Here is a 17,541-nt window from a genome sequence, read left to right as displayed (position 1 = left end):
CACCACCACAAGTGCAAACCCAGCTAGATTCGATACCTTTCTGTGTCCATATACCACTTCCCTTTCCGACAGCGGTGCTGCCGTAATCTTTCTCGCCTGTTTGTAAAGACTCCCTTACGATATATCATACCTAATAAACCCTGCCCCTTCCGACCCGGCCGCCTGCATCTACCTCTTGTGTTTCCCCTCGTCGAGGCATAATCTTAGGAATTCTCGGCGTTCCACTCCTTAGCTTTAACCTCGTACTACACGTTTGTGTCCCTTTGTCCCTCCGCCTCCGGCTCTCCGTTGAGGCAGACCTGCCGACTGGGAATATTGATAGACGCCTCCCCTGTTATATATAATCATTGCTATTGCTTTCACCGTTACCGTTTTTGTAGTCCACGATATCGTCCGACTCTCCTCCGCCTTTCCGTCCTATTCGCCCTCGGTATCCCTCCCGCAACTCTTGGGTCCGTGAGTCGAGAGAGCTCTCCTTGTTGAGCTCCTCTGCTCGCCAGCAGGAGACTACTTCAGCCACCCTGCTAGTTCCATCCTATGCCCGGTTCGTCCGTTCGCGAGACTTCCCCAGCCGCATCTTCCTCGGGGAGGAAAGGTCGTGATAAGCGAAAGCAACAACTTACTGGAAGTGACGCGGCAGGTACCAAGAAGAAAGAGAAGAATGTCAAAGATACCGGTGGAGTTGTCGCGGCGGTGACTAGACATGGGGCTAAATTCTCGTAGGTTCTCCGGACTCCCCTCCTTCTGCTCATTGTCCAGCCTGTCTGCCTCGCTGCCCGATCCCCCCTTTCGAATTGATGGGACGCGACGTTGATTGTATTGTAGCCAAGGCATCAACACTAGAGATGTGTCCCCGCCGCTTAACCCCCCCATGATCCGGTCTCCTGAGCTGAAGCCGACTGCTCCCGCGTCGATCCCTACAAACGGCAAGGCAGCGGTATCCCCTTCGTTAGACGCCGTGTCAACCACGTCCGCCTCTGCTAGCTCAGCCAATGAATGGACCCGGGCCATAGGGCCCCTAGCTGGCTCACCTTCAAACTTGATTAGCATCATGGGCGACTCCCCGCCGACTCAGCCGTCCTCGTATGAGGATTCGAGGGCGATGCCGTACGCTTGGAGTACGCAGCAGCAACGACTTTTTACCAATCACCACACATATTCTGCTTCCCCTCCAAATAGTATCAGGCGCCCGCTGAGCTTCCAGCTAGACTCACACCACCCCGCGAACGACGTCCGGTCTCAAGCATCATCGCCTCCAGGGGTCCGAAGAAGCTCCATGCACTCGCCCTTTCCCGCCCCCCGTATCGGATCTCACCCGCCGTTACCTCACCAGCCTCAAGCTCACTTCTATGGAGCGCCGGATATCGACTTCGATTTGAACTCTCAGACCGGCCTGAAACCTGGCGAGCGGGGCTTCTATTTCGGCTTCGATTCTCTCCCGAATCCAAACGGGACCCATTTCCCGGGAGGCGACAATATTGTTTTGGCAGGTTACGAAGGCGGCTTAGACATCTACAGCGTTGGGAAACATGCGGTAGAGCCACTCGCCAGCTTGAAAGGGCTGCGCGGCGGTGTCTATGACGCGAAGGTCTTGCCGTGGAATGGCGCACCAGATCCGTATGGTATTTTTCCCTTGGTAGCCCTCGTCGTCCACGGACCGGCCGTCCCTCCGATCGCTCCCGAGATAGCTGTTGACCCACATTTCGATGGGACGCCGAGTCCCCGCCTAGACGGCATCCATACGCCGCAATCGGACGGCAACCAGAGACAGGTCAACGTTGGGAAGACAATGCCAATAATTGACGCTTACCAAACCTCCGTTGAAGTCTATTCTCTAACCACGAATAGGCTGGTTGATGTGCTTTTACAAGCGCCCAAGACGACCATCAAGACCCTCGTATCTAATCCCATATTTAGAAGCCCTCCGCCGACTGGTGCTTTTCAGATTCGCGCTGATAACGGGAACGTTGTCGTCTCTTCCGGTGCTACGGGAGAGTGTTGGGTTTACCGGCAGACCAAATCCGATCGAGAGCCCGGGTTTCAGTTCTACTGCGTTGGCAAGATATGGACGAGTTTACAACAAGGACCGATTGGCGACTCGACTGCCGAGGAGGAGCGAGGCCCAAGTCAAGCACCTCTTCGCAAACGTCCGCACATGCCGATTATGGCGCTCAGCGGACGATGGCTGGCCTACTGTCCGCCCGCGCCATCCTCGCAAATCGCACTCAATGCGTCCATCCCGGTGCCGCTGGAAGGCAAAGCACCCGGCTTGACGACGCTCACATCTCCCATCTTGCCAAACGAGAGTGCCGAGGTTGACCAACCCATCACAGACCCCGTCATGAATCGAATCATGAGAGAAACTACCCAAGAGTTCATTCAAGGAGCTCGCTGGGTTAGTAAGCAGGGCATGCAGCTTTGGAACAACTATTGGAAACCCGGCCAGCAAGCGCAGACGCGACAGCCGCAGATGGGTTCTCCGCCTTGGAGTGGAGGGTTCTCGGGACGATCAGATGCCTCGCAATTCCCTCCGACGTACGGCATATCCGGCCAAGCGGTGACCAAGGAGCCCGGCTTGGTATCAATCCTGGATCTGCATAGCTTATCGAGCTCTGCAACAATCCACCACGTCGCTACCTTCAAAGCACCACTCGGCTGCAGCTTTCTCTCATTCTCGCCAGCCGGCCTGTCTCTCTTCACGGCGAGTAGCAAAGGAGACGTACAGACAGTGTGGGATTTGATGCGCATTCAATACACGAAATCATCTGCTCTGCAGAATCCCCAGCCGAACACTGGTCACGCGACCCGTGTAAGACAAATTGCCCAGTTTTCGCGGATGACTGTCGCCCGAATTGTTGACGTCTCGTGGGCGAAACCGAACGGGGAGCGAGCGGCGATGGTGACGGAGAGGGGCACCGTGCATCTGCTCGATTTACCACCGAGCGCCTTTACGTGGCCCCCTCCTCGCCGTCGTGTCAGGACGCCGGACGGGGCACTAAACGGCTCGGAGAATACTCAGTCGGCGGTTTCTCTGGCGTCAAATGCCCTCAGCTCTGCCTACGGTGCTACCCGGCCTCTCATCGCCCGCCACCGCCGCACTAGCTCAAATTCGCCTGCGACATCCACTATCATAGATCACGCGAGTTATGGGGGCAAAGTACTTGCGGCGGGAATTACCCATTCTTTAGGTAATGCCGGGACCGCCATCAACCAACTACGCCACACGGGCGAAAACCGTGTCGGCCTGCCACTCGGGAGCATGTCGCCCAGCCCGTTCTGTGCGACGTGGGTCACAGGCAGGAAGCATCATACACTATTTGTGCTAGGTGATGGTCTCGTGAGGACTTTCCCGGGTAAAAGCAGAAAGCCAATGCCAGGAAAAGATAAGCCGCGACTCCATCGCAACAAGTTCAGAGATTTTAAGTTGAAGCGCCTGCCTGATGACTTGATTGCCCCGTCCATCAAGCTGATCGTCGACCCGATCGAGGACCTCGACCTAACAAACCAGGACAATGACGGCGGCAACACCCTCTTGTTCCACCCTCGGCCCCGTGCTGTAGATTCCGATTACAGCCCAGAGGCATCCATCCCGCAAGCTGAGATTGAGTCCAGTGCTCCCTATCAGCCATTCCATACCGACAGACGCGTTGGTCTATATGTGTATGGCGACGAGTCCACCACAGCTCCTCTAGTGACCCTATCTTACCTACTTGGCTCTACGACGTTAGAAGACGCGTCCAAACGCGGCACAGGCCGTCCCGAACCCCCCTCCTCGCAGCATGATTGGGCTTTTGGACAGGCGATCGACATGGTCAAGGTGGACGTGGGGCCGGGGAATCTGATGGATGAAGACCTCGGCAACAGCGTCGACGACCACCGAGCCTTGCCAGTTTCGGCCATGGAGCGAGTCTTACAGGTTGGCGAGAATGACGAACAGATCGTAGTTACGACCCGACGACGCAGGGGTGGGAACAGGGCGGCGGACGCTGACGAGGATGGGTTCTTTGAGGATGATTGCGAAGTCCTCGATTTTGCAGACCAGAGGGTTTGAGGTAGATGTCGATATCGAGATAGGTTGACAGACTGCCATCATTAGCGCAGGGGTGCCCTTGTTTTCAACACGGAATTGGATGTCCAGAGGCACACATGTCACTCGCCAGGGCAGCTCGCGGGAGCAATACCACCTCGCGGAAGACCCTCATCCTACCAGACTCTCGCTTGATTTTGGATGGGATTTGGGCGGAACGAACGGGAAGTGCTGTGGATAAGGGAGTTATTGCATAGATCATGTTGCATTACTAAACCAACCAAACATACGACAGACAGGTGTCGAAGGTCGTTGTCGATACCAAGTTTCGCGCAACTCAATTAGATACCATCCAAGTCACCTTGGCTCCTTCATCGAATAGTTCACACGTGGTCCCTCTTTTATCTCTCACTACGTGATTATTACTGTGACCCCTTTTTAGGTACTGGGGGATACGATGTGAGCCTGGTGGCATATATATAGGAAGTCGAGCATAATCTTTTTTCTCCCTTGGTCCTGGGCAACAACCGTCAAGGAGTTGCCCTATAGTACAGCGAACCTGCCCCTCTAGTCTCTCCCCGCGGACGCACACATACACGTGCGCGCGCGCGCATCGACACCCGGTAACATAACAATGATAGAAAACGGCCTCTCATTAGGCCTTCTTCTTGCCGGCAACGGAGGAGGAGGAGGAGGCGGCCTTGGCCTTGGCGGCCTTCCTGCGGTTGCTGCGGATCATGACGACGCTAAGGAAGGAGCCGACGACAGCGGAGCCGAGGAGGACGAGAATGACGGGGATGCGGATCGCCCAAACGCGCGGAGGGAAGAATGCGTGCAGGGGATGGTCGGAATCGACGAAGGGCTATGTTTTCCAACGTTTAGTGTTTGTGTTCAGGGAAGAGGGGGGGCGAGGGGGCGGAGGGAGACGAACCATGGCCAAAGTCCAGATGGAGTAGTAGAGAAAGACGACGGAGGCGGCCACGAGCATGGCGAGGCCAACGAGCGTGCCGAGCTAAGTGAGCGTCGACATGTGTTAGCAATGGTGGTGATTCTGCGGGGCGGAAAAGGAGGAGGGGGGTTCGATGGCGAGTTAGGCCTAGGCGCATACCATTGTCGATTTCTAGGGGAGGAGGAGTCGTGGGAGAGAAGGAGTCTCGACGGTAGGAACGGCGGCGGCGATCGTCGTCGTGTTAGGGGTGGTGGTCGCGGTGCGATATACACAGGTAGAGACCTATAGGTATGATTCGAGAGAGGGCAAGAAGGAAAATGAAAAAGAGGCGGAAACGCAATGGGCGTAAAGTGTGGTTGATTGCATGTATTTACTACGAGCGGCTGCCGAAGTCTCGTCACGAATTGAAAGCTCCTTGCAGCTCCTTGGTCTCTCGGTGGTTAAGTTGGTGGTTGTGGTTGAGAGGTGGTGAGGTTGACCTGGCCTTCTATCAGTGGATAGGGTGGACGAAGCCACGGGTAACGAGAATTGGGGAGACGCGACTCAGAAAAGATAGAGGGCGGATGGTGGCTAAGCCAAGGCCAATTGTGGCTGTCTCCTACTCTGTACCTACATTTAGGTACATGCAGTGTACAGGTACGTACCCAAGGTACCCCTGCTTGCTTCTGCACGGTACCTGCTTACATAGTCACCAACCGAAACAGGCCAATCAACTGCGAGATATGGCGCCCGACTTGGAGGAAAGTAGGCCAGTTTCGTATCCAGCCTCGTCGCGACCCTGTTGGACTTTTTTGGGGGGGAATCCACTTCCACTTCGCCTTCTCACCTCACCTCTCACGATGCCAGCCTACTGAACTTTTACCTCCTTCAACATTCTCTTTCATCTTGCTTCACCCGCCACCCCCAAGCAATTTCAAATTTCGCTCACGGCCGAGCCATCCCCGCCTCATCGACAACGTGTCTTTCGATTCCTACTCTCGTTAGATTCTACCTCCGTCGCGGAAAGTCCATTAGAGGCTGATCCGCCATGGCCGAGGTCGAGACTAAACGCCACCTAGGCGAGCCGTCTCCGAGCCCCGTCGCGCTCCCTCGCTCTCCCCGTCGCGACGACCGCGCCCGACCCCGAGATGGCGCCGATAAATACAGACCTCCGCGCGATCGCCGAGCCGAGCCTCCGCGTCGACGATCGCCGCCTCGTCAGCGCACGCCTCCCAAGCTGCCCACCGAGGAGGAGAAGCAGGCCGCGGCCAAGGCCGAGTACGAGAAGCTCCTGACCATGCGGTCTGGAGGCACCTACATACCTCCCGCCCGCCTCCGCGCCTTGCAGGCTCAGATTACCGACAAGACAAGCAAAGAGTACCAGCGCATGGCTTGGGAGGCCCTCAAGAAGAGCATTAACGGTCTCATCAACAAGGTCAATGTCTCCAATATCAAACACATCGTCCCCGAATTATTTCAGGAGAACTTAATCCGAGGCCGCGGTCTATTCTGCCGCAGCATCATGAAGGCCCAGGCCGCGAGTTTGCCCTTCACTCCCGTCCTTGCCGCCATGGCGGCCATCGTCAACACGAAGCTGCCGCACGTCGGCGAGCTGCTAGTCAAGAGGCTAGTCGTCCAGTTTAGAAAGGCATTCAAGCGAAATGATAAGGCCGTTTGCTTATCTTCCACCATGTTCGCCGCGCACTTGGTAAACCAGCAAGTCGTCCACGAGATGTTGGTTGCGCAGATTTTGATGCTCCTGTTGCAGAAGCCGACAGACGACAGTGTCGAGATTGCGGTAGGCCTGACCAAGGAGGTCGGCCAACACCTCGAGGAAATGAACCCCGCCATTTCCAACATTGTATTCGATCAATTCAGGAATATCCTACATGAGGCAGACATCGACAAGCGGGTGCAGTACATGATTGAGGTTCTGTTCCAGGTGCGAAAGGATAAGTTCAAGGACAACCCAGCGATCAAGGAGGAGTTGGATTTGATCGAGGAGGAAGATCAGATCACCCATCAGATCAACCTAGACGACAACCACGACGTCCAGGACGGCCTGAACATCTTCAAATTCGACCCGGAATGGGAAGAGAACGAGGATGCATACAAGAAATTGAGAGCGGAAATTTTGGGAGAGGATAGCGACGACGACGGCGAGGAGGAAGACGGAGACGAGAGCTCGGAGGAAGAGGACGAGGAGGAGAAGGCGATGGAGATCAAGGACCAGTCCAATACCGACCTAGTCAACCTCCGCAAGACCATATACCTCACCATCATGAGCAGCATGGACCCGGAAGAGTGTGTTCATAAGCTGATGAAAGTCAACCTACCGGTCGGCCAAGAGCCCGAGCTGCCGTCCATGATTGTCGAGTGTTGTTCCCAAGAGAAGACGTATTCGAAGTTCTTCGGTTTGATTGGAGAAAGGTTCGCAAAGATCAATCGGATGTGGTGCGATCTCTTCACCACCAGCTTCGAAAAGTATTACGAAACGATTCACCGATACGAGACCAACCGGCTTCGAAACATCGCCAGGTTCTTCGGCCACATGTTTGGTTCAGACGCTATCGGCTGGCACGCCATGTCTGTTATACACCTGAACGAGGAGGAAACGACGTCCGCGAGCAGAATCTTCATCAAAATCCTATTCCAGGAGATATCCGAAGAGCTCGGCATGCCGAAGCTGCAAGCGCGTATGAAGGAGGAGGAGCTCCAGTCTAGCCTTGCGGGCCTCTTCCCCCGGGACAATGCGCGCAACGTACGATTCTCGATCAATTATTTTACGAGTATCGGGATGGGCGCTCTGACGGAGGCGATGAGAGAATACCTGGCAAATATGCCGAAACCCACTCTCCCTGCACCACCTGCTGCCGAGGATTCCGATTCGGACTCGGTATCCAGTTACTCGTCGTACACCGGCTCGTCGTACTCGTCGCGCTCGCGATCCCGCACACCGCCGCGAAGGGCCGTCGAAAGGGGCCGCTCGCTGTCAAGGACGCCACAGAAACGAAGGTCACCTTCATATAGTCGAAGTCGGTCCCGCTCTCCTTCCCAATCGCGCTCGCGCTCGCGCCCACGCGCCTACAGCTCATCCCGAAGCCCACCGCGCCAGATGAAGAGGAAGCGCAACTATTCTCCCAGCCCGCCGCGTGACCGGCGGGACTCTAGTCAGTCGCGGTACAGGTCACGGAGCCCCCGACCTACACGAGGCGCCGGCGGACCTCGCTCGTACGGCCGCGACCGCGGCTCGACACGGTCCCGCTCTTACACGCCGTCACGAAGTCGCAGCCCGCCGCCTCGCCGCGCACCAGCGAGACGAGATTCATATTCAGCTAGTCCCCCTCCTCGTAAGGCGCGCCGCGCTAGCTTCTCGCGATCCCGGACCCGGTCTCCTTCTCCCCCCCTAGCGCGTGGACGTGGTGGCCCGCGAAGGTCACCGTCGCCGCCGCCTGCCAGACGACGCGGGAATACGAGCTCCGTCAGCAGCACCCCCCGAAAGCGGCCTAGGTACGACGAGAGCCGCTCGCCGAGTCCGGTCAGCGTCAAGAGGAGGCGGTACGGTTACAGCTCTAGCAGATCAAGGTCGAGGTCGAGGTCGAGGTCGCGATCGAGGTCGCCGCCACCGCGTGCAAGGCGGGATAGCAGAGGTTAGGGGCCTCCGTCGAGTCACGGGACCCCACATCCAACCGATTGCTCATCGCGGGGGTGTATCGAATACAGGCACAACAGGGGCGTATCAACAGGCTCGGGCCGCCTCGGGGAACCTATCAGACGCGGTTGAAGTCGTTCACCGAACCCGGGTTATAGGAGGAGTTCGAAGAGTTTCTGTGTGGAATGCGGTTGTATCTCAAGCCCTCCCCGGCGATCGGGTAGACTGAGGAGAAATAGGGCGTGCAGGTGTACCGACAAGCGAGAGTGAAGGAGAGGGTGAGAGGCAGTGAGAGATGGCGACAGACGCCGCGGGCCGGAAAGGCAGAATAGTCATGCTGTAATCGTGATGAGAGGGAAAATGCATACCAAGGCGGCGAGAAGGATAGAGCGAACCCTGTCAGTCGGTCCGTCGATTGCATTGCGCACATAACACACGTATAAGTCCTGTTTTCTTGTTTGTCGGCACAGTCACATTTTCAGCTATTCGCGGGCTAGAACTCGGCCCTGTCCGGCGCCGGCCTCTGCCTTCGTCGACCCGACATCAGGCCTAGGGGGCTGCGCTTGTAATAAGCGGCTATATTTTTTATAAAAACACCTTTTTTTACGTGTATCAGGGGGGGAGCTGGGGAGCCTAGGCAGTTAGCAGCCGTGGTAGCTTAGGCAGCACGGGCGGGTTTGCCCCGATGCACACATAATGCAGACAGGCAGTATATGTCAATTCTGCGGGACAGTCGCAGCGAACAGTAATACTACGTTTCCTGCTTTCCTGATTCCTACCGCGTTGAATAGAGGAGGGTGCGTATGTGGTCTCGTAGGATTTGGTTAGAATATACGTATATAGCCTAAGACCCCAGGCTCAAGAGAAAGACTCGATCCGGCTATTCTTTCTCTTAAGACGGTCAAGGCGAGTATGTTTCTGCTACAAATTGCGGACCACAGAGACTAGACGTTGGCAGTGAAAAGGGGGGGAGGCAACGGGCGAAGCTGAGCCCACGATGGCGGGTCCCGCTTTTGCCGGGCGGGTTGGTGAAAGGGGGTCTCTATCGGATGTTATATGGTCGGGGTATGGGGCCACCGGCGGCGGTCCGTTCCGCGCGCGGACACGTCCGACCTGTCTCGGCTACGCACGTAACTGTAAAGCCCTTTCGCTCCCCTCCTGATGACGCAGAGACCCCATGCATAACCCCTCACGTCTTTCTCCTCCTCCCACAGTCCGTTCCCCGCCGTTCCGTCCATCCGCGCGGGACTTTCGAGCCTCGAGCCTACGTACGATCCGGCACTCTGCCACAATTCTCAACCCCCTCCCCCTTACTATTCAGCGTCGACGTCGGCATCCGAACACATACACACACACATACATATACCCCCGCGCCAGAACTCGAAACCAAAGCTAGGCTTAGCTAGGCTTACCTACCCGCACGCCATGGCCGGTCACACGCGGGCCTCGCTGCTCGCGGCGGCGGCGGCCTTCTGCGACGCGTTCGCGCGGCAGGCGCCGGTGGACGAGATCCTGGGCCACTTCGCGGAGGGCGACGCGGCGGCGGCGGTGGCGGTGGTGGAGCACGGGCACGCGAGCCTGGCGCCGTTCCTGGGGCGCGCGTTCCGCGGCCGCGGCGGCGCGCGCGCGTACCTCGAGCTGGTGGGCCGCCTGCTGGCCTACGAGGAGATGCGGTTCGACGGGTGGGTGGTGGACGCCGGCGGCCAGGAGGAGGAAGGGGAGGACGAGGACGAGGACGAGGGGGAGGGCGGTTGCGTCGCCGTGCGCGGCACCGCCCGCTTCGTCTGGCGCGCCACCGGCCAGGCCTGGCGCGAGTCCTTCGCCTACCGCCTCGCCTTCGCCCCCCGCGGCGGCAAGCTGCTCGTCTACGAGATCTGGGCCGACTCCGGCGCCGCGTACCTGGCCAGTCGGGGGGAGCTCCCGGCGGAGGAGGAGGAGGGAGAGGAGAAGAGGGGGGGGGAGGAGGAGAAGAGGGGGGGGGAGGAGGAGAAGGGGGAGGAGAGGGAATAGGGAAAGAAAGGAGGGGATGGAGAGACGGGGCGAGAGGTAGCGCGAAGAGGGGAATTCTTGGTAGCTATTAGTTGTCGAAACGATACGGAGACGGATAGGTACATTCGGCCGCATCGTGCGCGTATCGGCCTGGAAATGCGAGTCGGTTGCCTGTGGCCAGGCCTGGGCCGTATACGATCGTGCCGTCGGAGCAGTATTCAAAGTCGCACGTTGACATGTAGCTATACCTACACCCCGCCCGCCTACCTGATGAGACTGTTCTCTAGGTACTATACAGGTTTGCGGCAGTTCAGAGTTCCAAGTGCTGCCAATGAAGTCGACCTACTCACCAAACCGTACTAAAATCAAGCACAGTAACTTTTGCATGTTTCGCACGCCATTGCTACACTTCCCTCTATGTATCCTATCCTACAACGTCGAATCCAAGTGAGATCATCTCGTCAAGACTTTGTTTCTAGGCATGGGTGGGTGTGCATATCTACCTACCCCGTGGGGGGGGGGCGACACCCCACTCTTCATGTCCGCTTCTTCGTCTCGTCCTCCTCCTCGCCCTCCCTCACGATCTCGTCCCGCTGCCACAGCAGCGCCAGCGTCGCGGCCGCGGGGCCGCCGACCAGGCCCCAAAGCGCCGTCGTGCCGAGTGCCCGGCCCCAGCCGACGCGGGATCCGGCCGTGCTGCGGTTGAGGTAGAAGGCCCACAGCAGCAGCGCCGCGCCGCCCGTGTACAGGTCGTACTGCAGAAAGCGCACGACAAGGGGTGAGAGGTCACCGGACCCGTAGGCAGTCGGGTCGATGGACAGCGGCGCCGAGACGGCGAATGCCCGCGCGAAGGCGACCTGCTCGACAACGGGGGCGAGCCGCGGGGGCACCGCCGCCGCGAGCGCGGCGCGCGCGCCCGCGGGGAGGAGCGAGATGGCAAGGAGCGGCGCGTGAGCGGCGGAGGACACCGTCAGCCCGAACTGGTACACACCCGCCGTCGCCGTCAAGAAGCCCTTGCCTAGCGACGTCGGCCTTCCCGAATTGTCCTGCGGGCTTAGGCTCCCGAACAGGAAGTAGCACGCGTTGTGCAGGACGCTGAGGGTTAAGATGGTCCACTAACAACGTAGGATAGGTTAGGCATGTGTTATGTGCTGTGTCCTGCCGAGACGCGTGCTAGATAGAAGAAGAGACCGGGAGCGGACTCACCACTGGGAACGCTTGCCAGAACGCAATCAGGTTATAATGAGTGGCAGCGCTGTGTCCTAGGAGCCTGGGCAGGCTCATCGCGATGGTGGGGGCAATGAACGTCAGGGTGACGGCGAGCGGGATGAGCGCGAGGTCCCAAAGATACACGAAGAGGGCTTTTCGGGCCTCGTCGCCCCTCTCCCTCGCCGCCTCACTCCCATACTGCTTCTTGCCCTGGCCCAACCTCGCGACCGGCGACAGGAACAGGTGGGCGGCGAGCCACAGCGGGACGATCAGCGTCCACGAGAGGATCTGGAACAGGACCCCGAGCGCGGCGATCCACGAGACGACGGCGCGGCCGCGGTTCCCAGCCCGGCGGCCCTCGAGCACCAGCGCCGTCCAACCGGCGGCCAGCTGCGTGGCGGCCCAGGCGTACAGCGCCCAGGCATCCCATCCGGCGCCTGGGTCGTCGATAAGCGACGCGAAGAAGCCGACGAGTAACGAGAGCCGCGCGTCCGCCCCGGCGTATCCGGTGAAGGAGCGCTTGAAAGGGGCCGGCGCGCCGATGCGCGACGCCCAGCCCTCCACGGAAGCGGCGGAGGAGGGGGGAGATGCGTTCTCTCGGAGCACCTTGCCGAGCCCGTTCTGGGCCATCGGTACGATGGAGTTGGAGGCTCCGAAGAAGGCGAGTCCGACGAGAGTCGCCGCGACGGCGATCTTGCCGACGGGGGGCGCCTGTGTACGTTTCACCGCGGCGTTACCATCAGAGTAGGTGAATGGGGAGAGAGGTGGAAAGGAGGCTAGGGAGTTGGTTTCACTTACCATTGGAGCTTGTCTACGAGGTTAGCCAACCGAGCGTCCGCACACATACACGCCCTTACAGCCACACCCAAGCGGCCCGTTCAGTGTCGAAAACGAGTTGAAAACGAGTTGAGTACACAGGTGGCGGTCCTAGGTCAGAGAACAGCACATCGACACCGAGATGGGAGCTTGGGCTAGACGACAAATGTGAAGACAAGAAAAGATTCGACAGAGGGAGAAAAATCAAAATAAAATAGAGCCGGGGCTGCAGATGTTGTATAATTTTTATTTTTATTTTTTACATCCCGGTATGCAGGTTAGTGCACGGTTAGGAATACCTAGGTAGGCTGAGCTAAGCCATCTGACGCTGGGAGGAATCAAACGATAGCTTAACCCGTCGGCGACATGATTAAATCCGGCGCGACGACGGAGGAGCTTCGGTGCCCTTGCCTCGGCTACTATGCAGCAAGCCCCCTGCTAGAGATTGCCGGCCCCCTTGTTTAGGGAGTCGACTTGACAAGGTACATGCCTCCCGCGTAGTACCTCTCGTCTATGCCATCCTTCAAGCAAAAGACATCAGGCACGGCGCTCTGCGAAGAAGGGAACCTTGGTGATGTGGCCCAGCTTGCGAAACGAATATACCTACCTACCCTCTACTATGGGAGGTAGGTACATACGCTTGGGCATGATGTATCAGTGAGGTGGGTGTGCCGATTAAGGCGGGCGTCAGTCTAACCGATGCTATGCGATCGGCGAATCGCCGTCGTAATCGGCTTTGCGCCGGAGGCCGGATTCAGAACATCGAATGTTTCTTCCCTTCTTTCTCTTGTCCCCCGTCTCCTACCACCTATTACGGTAGGAGGGGTATAGGCGGGGAGCCGGACGACGCCATTGACGTGGCCTCGCATGCGACGCCATGAATCCATCGTCTTACATGCTCCATTCCTTCTGACCCCATCGGCGTCTCTATCCGCAGACGAGCCCGCTAGTCGTAGCCGCCGGCTTCCCCATGTTTGCAGTAGTGTCCTTGATGCCCTCTACGCTGCTGCTGCTCTGCCTCTGATCGATCGCATCGACCTCCGTATGGCCATCTGCATGCGCTGCCGCCGCCGCCGCTTCTTCCTGTTTCCTCTTCTCCTTCTTGCTAAGGCTAATGCTCCCGTTCGCCAGAGCCTCCTTCGGTAGTGGCCGTACTATGGGCTGCGCGACCCACCACGGTCGCTTACATTTCTTGACCGTCGCCACCGAGCTCTCGGGGTCGTGGTCCCTGCCGCCCACATCCCCTGTTCCCGCCGATTCCGCGGCCAAGTCGCCCTCCACTTTGGGCTCGGGCTCAGGCGTTTTTATGCTCTCACCCCCGGTCCTCTCGTATTCGATCAGGCCCTGGGCTACTCGCCTCTCTACCATATCCAAGATCTTCTCGATGGTGGGGATATCACCCACATGACATCTAGCAAGAGCGTCGCGGATATCCGTGTGGATCGAGATAAGGTGCCGCATGAGATGGAATAGGTGAGGCCGCATGCCGATGACGTTTGGCGAGGTGCATTTCTCGTTCTTGCCGCCGCCGTCCCTCTTCCGCTTCTTGCGCGCCGGGCCCTCTTCTTCCTGCCCGCCCTCTTTCCCGTCCTCGACAAGCCAGCCCTCATCATCCCCAACCACAAACAACGGCCGTCGCGTCGGCGGCTCGCGTTGGAACGCGTGCCTATGTATAATGTCCATGTAGCGCCTAAACACTGCGTCTATTCGCCAGCCACCCTTGCCGTCTATTCCCCGCCAATATTCCCGGCCCTCTTGTCCCGGCGCCGGCGGTTCGGCAAAGATACCGGGGTCGCTCAGGTTTCCCTCGGCGCTCATGACGGCATCGGCGCCAGTTGCCTCGAGACACATCTCCAGATCACCGTGCTGGAGAACGTTGCCATTCGCAAAGATCACCGTCTCCTTCGGTAGGTTTTCTCTTAGGTATCGTAGGTATTCCCAATCGGCGAGTCCCGTCATATGTCCCTTCTGCTCCCGCCTTCTTCCGTGTACGGTGATGATACTCGCGCCGGCGGCCAGGACGTTTTTCGCATATGCCAGGGTGTCCTCCTTAGTCTCCAGTATCCGGATCTTGGCCGTGACGGGTACGGGAAGATTCTTGTGAAGGGTATTAATCAAGTTGTATATAAGCTCTTGATCCTCCTGGAGAAATGCGCCATAGTGGCCTCGACGGGCAATGCCCTGAGGACAGCCCAGATTCAGGTCGACGGCGTCGCAATAGGGAGCGACTAGCCGCGCCGCACCAAGCAGGTGTTCCGGGTCGTTGGCGCAGAACTGCACGAAAAGAGGTCTGTCCAGGGCAGGATTGCCGTCGAGGAAAGGCACGGATGGTTCTAAGCTCGGAGCGGGACTGGTGGCGCCGGGGTGGGATTCGGGGGGTCTGGTTGCTTCGAAATGCGATTCTCTATATTTCGCCGTCTCCTCATACAACCGGGCGTGTAACATGGGGGTATAGGCTAAGAGTTTGGCGTTCTCGGCAGGGGTGAGGAACGATCGGGTGAGCATACGCCAGGCCTAGTGTTTGAGAAGCATTCGTTAACAACGACCAATCCAATGGAGAGCCATAGCGGCGAGACCCGACCGCGACTGCGTAGAGGCGACGTACGAACTCGGACTGATCAACCATCGGCGCCAGAACGAATTTGGGGCTACCTATGCTCTCGTAGAATGCCCGTCCGTGCAGCTTGGCCCCAGCAAGGCTTCCATTAGCCGTGCTCGGAGCCATTGCGACGCCGCTTCTGGTTGACAGCCCCCAGCCAGAGCTAGGAATCTTCCAGAGCGCCCGGCGAATCCTTGCGACGATATCCAGGTTGGTGAATTTTCAAGTGTGCAGATCTCACACTTTTCCTCCGTAAATGTGGATTGCATGACAGAGTTCGCGACGTGGTATCCGGAATTTCTAGAGGATGCTTATTCGCGGGGGGATGGAGATGGTGAGAGAGGTTCAAGACAATAGTGATCGAGCTGGTAGCAGAGACACACAACACACGCCATAGTCGCAAAAAATATTTGGTGGGGCAGGTAGTCCGAATCTCCGTCTTATGTAACACCTCTTTACGCATAGGTATTCCTTTAGGTACGTAGTGCGAGCACGCATAAGTGCATGCCTAGGTACCTATGGGCAACTGGTGCCAAGGCACAACTACGTAGCGCAGTGTTAGCAGGCGGAATCGAATCTCAAAACGACGAGAACAGTAGAGAAAGGGAAGGATGTAAGGAGATAGACTCTATGTGGATAATCTAAATACCTATTTATAGCGATGCATAATAAACACCGTAGGTACCTACCTAGGTACCTCCCTGCCCTCTTCCCCATCCCCTATAACACCCCTTATCATACGCCCCCCACTAAGATTATCGCGTCCAGAGCTGCAACTAAGAATACGAATCGAACATACGTACAGCTCGGGCACATCCGGTGGCTCGTTAGCAGATAGTAGACGTATATACAGTCATCGCTATCACGTACCTCTCCTAACTCACCACCCCCTTATTTTTTTAACCGGTGCAAGTCTCCCGTTCAGCCCCATCTGACTCTACAGTAGAACATGACAAAGAACGCGTATCCGACACGACAACCTCGTCCCACTCCCCACTTCTCACGGGGACTAACTAAAAGGGCGGAATGGCACCGGTCTGGCCTTAGGTGCCGCGTCTTAGCCGTAACCTCCTTATTTACGTATGGTGTGCCCGCTGCCGCCGCACGCGTCGCTCTGTTGGCTTACTGCGCCTCGCTCGCCTACCCGTCCGCTTCCTCGTATTCTAGGGGTTCAAGTATCGTAGACCACACAGATACTAGGTACCTACCTAGACCTACCTATATATATGTACATATATAGAAAAACGGATACACATGTACAGAGAGAGACGCCCCCCTGGTCCCTCTTGGCGCAAACTCGCCCTTAACCTGTCCCGCCTTTGGTCGATAGCGATAGCTGGCTTCTTCTTCTCTCTCTTTTCCCCCCTCACACAAACAAACACCCTCCGCTCGCGGAATCCTGATACTGACATACTCGGCCGAATTACGTAGGCTTGCTCGGCGGCATTACGAACTTTCTACCGACGCCATGCTAATCACCACTCCGGCTCTTCCTGGGGAGTGGGGTGGGTTTGCCTTCCTATCTCTTCTCGTAACTTGCAATCCCAGTACCAACCGGGGTCCGGAATAAAGGCGACGAGCCGCCGGGTACTACCAAGCGAATTGTAGCAACGTTGATATCTTTTACTCTTAACCCCACCTCTGCAGCTTGAGATGGTGGCTCACATCACTAAGCTGTCGGGAGCGACATACATCAGTACTTCGTTTTCCCCGCGGCGGAATGCGTCATCGTCATCATGTCGAGGTCGTGAACGATTATAACACAATGTATTTTACTCGTTTTTCTCGCTCTCATACTGCAAATGGCTACCCCATCGCCCACCCTGCCGTCCCCTCCCCCTTGGCTTAGGAAAATCGGGTTAGCGTTCCCGCCCTGTAGATACCTGCGTACACGTCTATGATTGCTTCAAAAAAAGAAACCATCTCTTCCCCTGTTTTCCCCTCTGCTTTCTGCTCAGCGGTGTGCACACAAGGCCGAGGTCGGCTTAAGTAGGTGAGATAAGGTCCTCCCGGTACCAACCCAGCGACGGATCGAGAAGCGATCTTTCAGCTCCTCCTCTCCCTCGCAAAGCTGGACTCAGAAGCGGCAATATATTCCTCCTCTCCATCCCGAGGGAAACTATGCTATCCATCCGCCATTACGTAGGATACATGGTACACGCACATGCACACGCACATACACACTTCTGACTGGTTTAAGGCGTGTCCCCTTTGAATTGTTTTGACCGGGTGCATGTATATCACTCCGATGGCGTCCCCGTCCACGAGGTTGTAGCTTGGGAATCATCTCGGGAACATGCTGTGAACAGTTTTCTGACAAG

General features: G+C 57.4%; 6 protein-coding genes across 6 annotated transcripts; 3 read left to right on the top strand and 3 right to left on the bottom strand.

Moving 5' to 3' along the window:
* Nucleotides 1-282: 282 nt before the first annotated feature.
* GGS23DRAFT_324819 (uncharacterized protein) lies at nucleotides 283-4,083 on the top strand. Its single transcript, XM_051512909.1, has 2 exons — nucleotides 283-719; nucleotides 826-4,083. Exons 1-2 carry the CDS (start codon nucleotides 538-540, stop codon nucleotides 4,049-4,051), a joined length of 3,408 nt encoding a protein of 1,135 aa, XP_051368088.1. The 5' UTR covers nucleotides 283-537; the 3' UTR covers nucleotides 4,052-4,083.
* A 392-nt stretch (nucleotides 4,084-4,475) lies between these two features.
* On the bottom strand, nucleotides 4,476-5,340 carry GGS23DRAFT_324813 (dolichol phosphate-mannose biosynthesis regulatory protein). Its single transcript, XM_051512908.1, has 3 exons — nucleotides 5,136-5,340; nucleotides 4,959-5,039; nucleotides 4,476-4,889 (listed from the first exon to the last, which is right to left on the bottom strand). The coding sequence occupies exons 1-3, from the start codon at nucleotides 5,136-5,138 to the stop codon at nucleotides 4,683-4,685; spliced, it is 291 nt and encodes a 96-aa protein (XP_051368087.1). The 5' UTR covers nucleotides 5,139-5,340; the 3' UTR covers nucleotides 4,476-4,682.
* A 419-nt stretch (nucleotides 5,341-5,759) lies between these two features.
* Nucleotides 5,760-8,708, top strand: GGS23DRAFT_324702 (MIF4G-domain-containing protein). The gene has a single exon (XM_051512907.1). The coding sequence runs from the start codon at nucleotides 6,004-6,006 to the stop codon at nucleotides 8,608-8,610; it is 2,607 nt and encodes an 868-aa protein (XP_051368086.1). The 5' UTR covers nucleotides 5,760-6,003; the 3' UTR covers nucleotides 8,611-8,708.
* Nucleotides 8,709-10,032: 1,324 nt separating this feature from the next.
* On the top strand, nucleotides 10,033-10,617 carry GGS23DRAFT_600499 (uncharacterized protein; the record flags this gene model as incomplete). The annotated part of the gene is made up of 1 exon (XM_051519081.1): nucleotides 10,033-10,617. One exon carries the CDS (start codon nucleotides 10,033-10,035, stop codon nucleotides 10,615-10,617), a length of 585 nt encoding a protein of 194 aa, XP_051368085.1.
* On the bottom strand, nucleotides 10,574-12,625 carry GGS23DRAFT_586178 (uncharacterized protein). The gene is made up of 2 exons (XM_051517417.1): nucleotides 11,803-12,625; nucleotides 10,574-11,711 (listed from the first exon to the last, which is right to left on the bottom strand). The coding sequence occupies exons 1-2, from the start codon at nucleotides 12,604-12,606 to the stop codon at nucleotides 11,133-11,135; spliced, it is 1,383 nt and encodes a 460-aa protein (XP_051368084.1). The 5' UTR covers nucleotides 12,607-12,625; the 3' UTR covers nucleotides 10,574-11,132.
* A 245-nt stretch (nucleotides 12,626-12,870) lies between these two features.
* On the bottom strand, nucleotides 12,871-15,824 carry GGS23DRAFT_586175 (FMN-linked oxidoreductase). The gene is made up of 2 exons (XM_051517416.1): nucleotides 15,227-15,824; nucleotides 12,871-15,135 (listed from the first exon to the last, which is right to left on the bottom strand). The coding sequence occupies exons 1-2, from the start codon at nucleotides 15,344-15,346 to the stop codon at nucleotides 13,549-13,551; spliced, it is 1,707 nt and encodes a 568-aa protein (XP_051368083.1). The 5' UTR covers nucleotides 15,347-15,824; the 3' UTR covers nucleotides 12,871-13,548.
* Nucleotides 15,825-17,541: the final 1,717 nt, after the last annotated feature.

The sequence above is a fragment of the Durotheca rogersii genome (assembly GCF_024521655.1).
Source record: "Durotheca rogersii strain YMJ 92031201 chromosome Unknown GGS23scaffold_33, whole genome shotgun sequence".
NCBI classification, from domain to species: domain Eukaryota; kingdom Fungi; phylum Ascomycota; class Sordariomycetes; order Xylariales; family Xylariaceae; genus Durotheca; species Durotheca rogersii.
The sequence above is the reverse complement of the archived record's forward strand: the minus strand, read 5'-3'. Positions and strand labels throughout refer to the sequence as shown.

What these genes read in the sequence shown, in the direction of transcription:
- GGS23DRAFT_324819 (XM_051512909.1), top strand. Translation starts at nt 538, where the DNA reads ATGCCCGGTTCGTCCGTTCGCGAGACTTCCCCAGCCGCATCTTCCTCG. An exon ending in AGACATGGGGCTAAATTCTC is followed by an intron (nt 720 to 825) that starts GTAGGTTCTCCG and finishes ATTGTATTGTAG; the next exon opens with CCAAGGCATCAACACTAGAG.
- GGS23DRAFT_324813 (XM_051512908.1), bottom strand. An exon ending in CCATCTGGACTTTGGCCATG is followed by an intron (nt 4,890 to 4,958) that starts GTTCGTCTCCCT and finishes TGGAAAACATAG; the next exon opens with CCCTTCGTCGATTCCGACCA.
- GGS23DRAFT_324702 (XM_051512907.1), top strand. Translation starts at nt 6,004, where the DNA reads ATGGCCGAGGTCGAGACTAAACGCCACCTAGGCGAGCCGTCTCCGAGC.
- GGS23DRAFT_586178 (XM_051517417.1), bottom strand. Translation starts at nt 12,606, where the DNA reads ATGGTAAGTGAAACCAACTCCCTAGCCTCCTTTCCACCTCTCTCCCCA. An exon ending in TCTGGCAAGCGTTCCCAGTG is followed by an intron (nt 11,712 to 11,802) that starts GTGAGTCCGCTC and finishes CTACGTTGTTAG; the next exon opens with TGGACCATCTTAACCCTCAG.
- GGS23DRAFT_586175 (XM_051517416.1), bottom strand. Translation starts at nt 15,346, where the DNA reads ATGGCTCCGAGCACGGCTAATGGAAGCCTTGCTGGGGCCAAGCTGCAC. An exon ending in TGGTTGATCAGTCCGAGTTC is followed by an intron (nt 15,136 to 15,226) that starts GTACGTCGCCTC and finishes CTCAAACACTAG; the next exon opens with GCCTGGCGTATGCTCACCCG.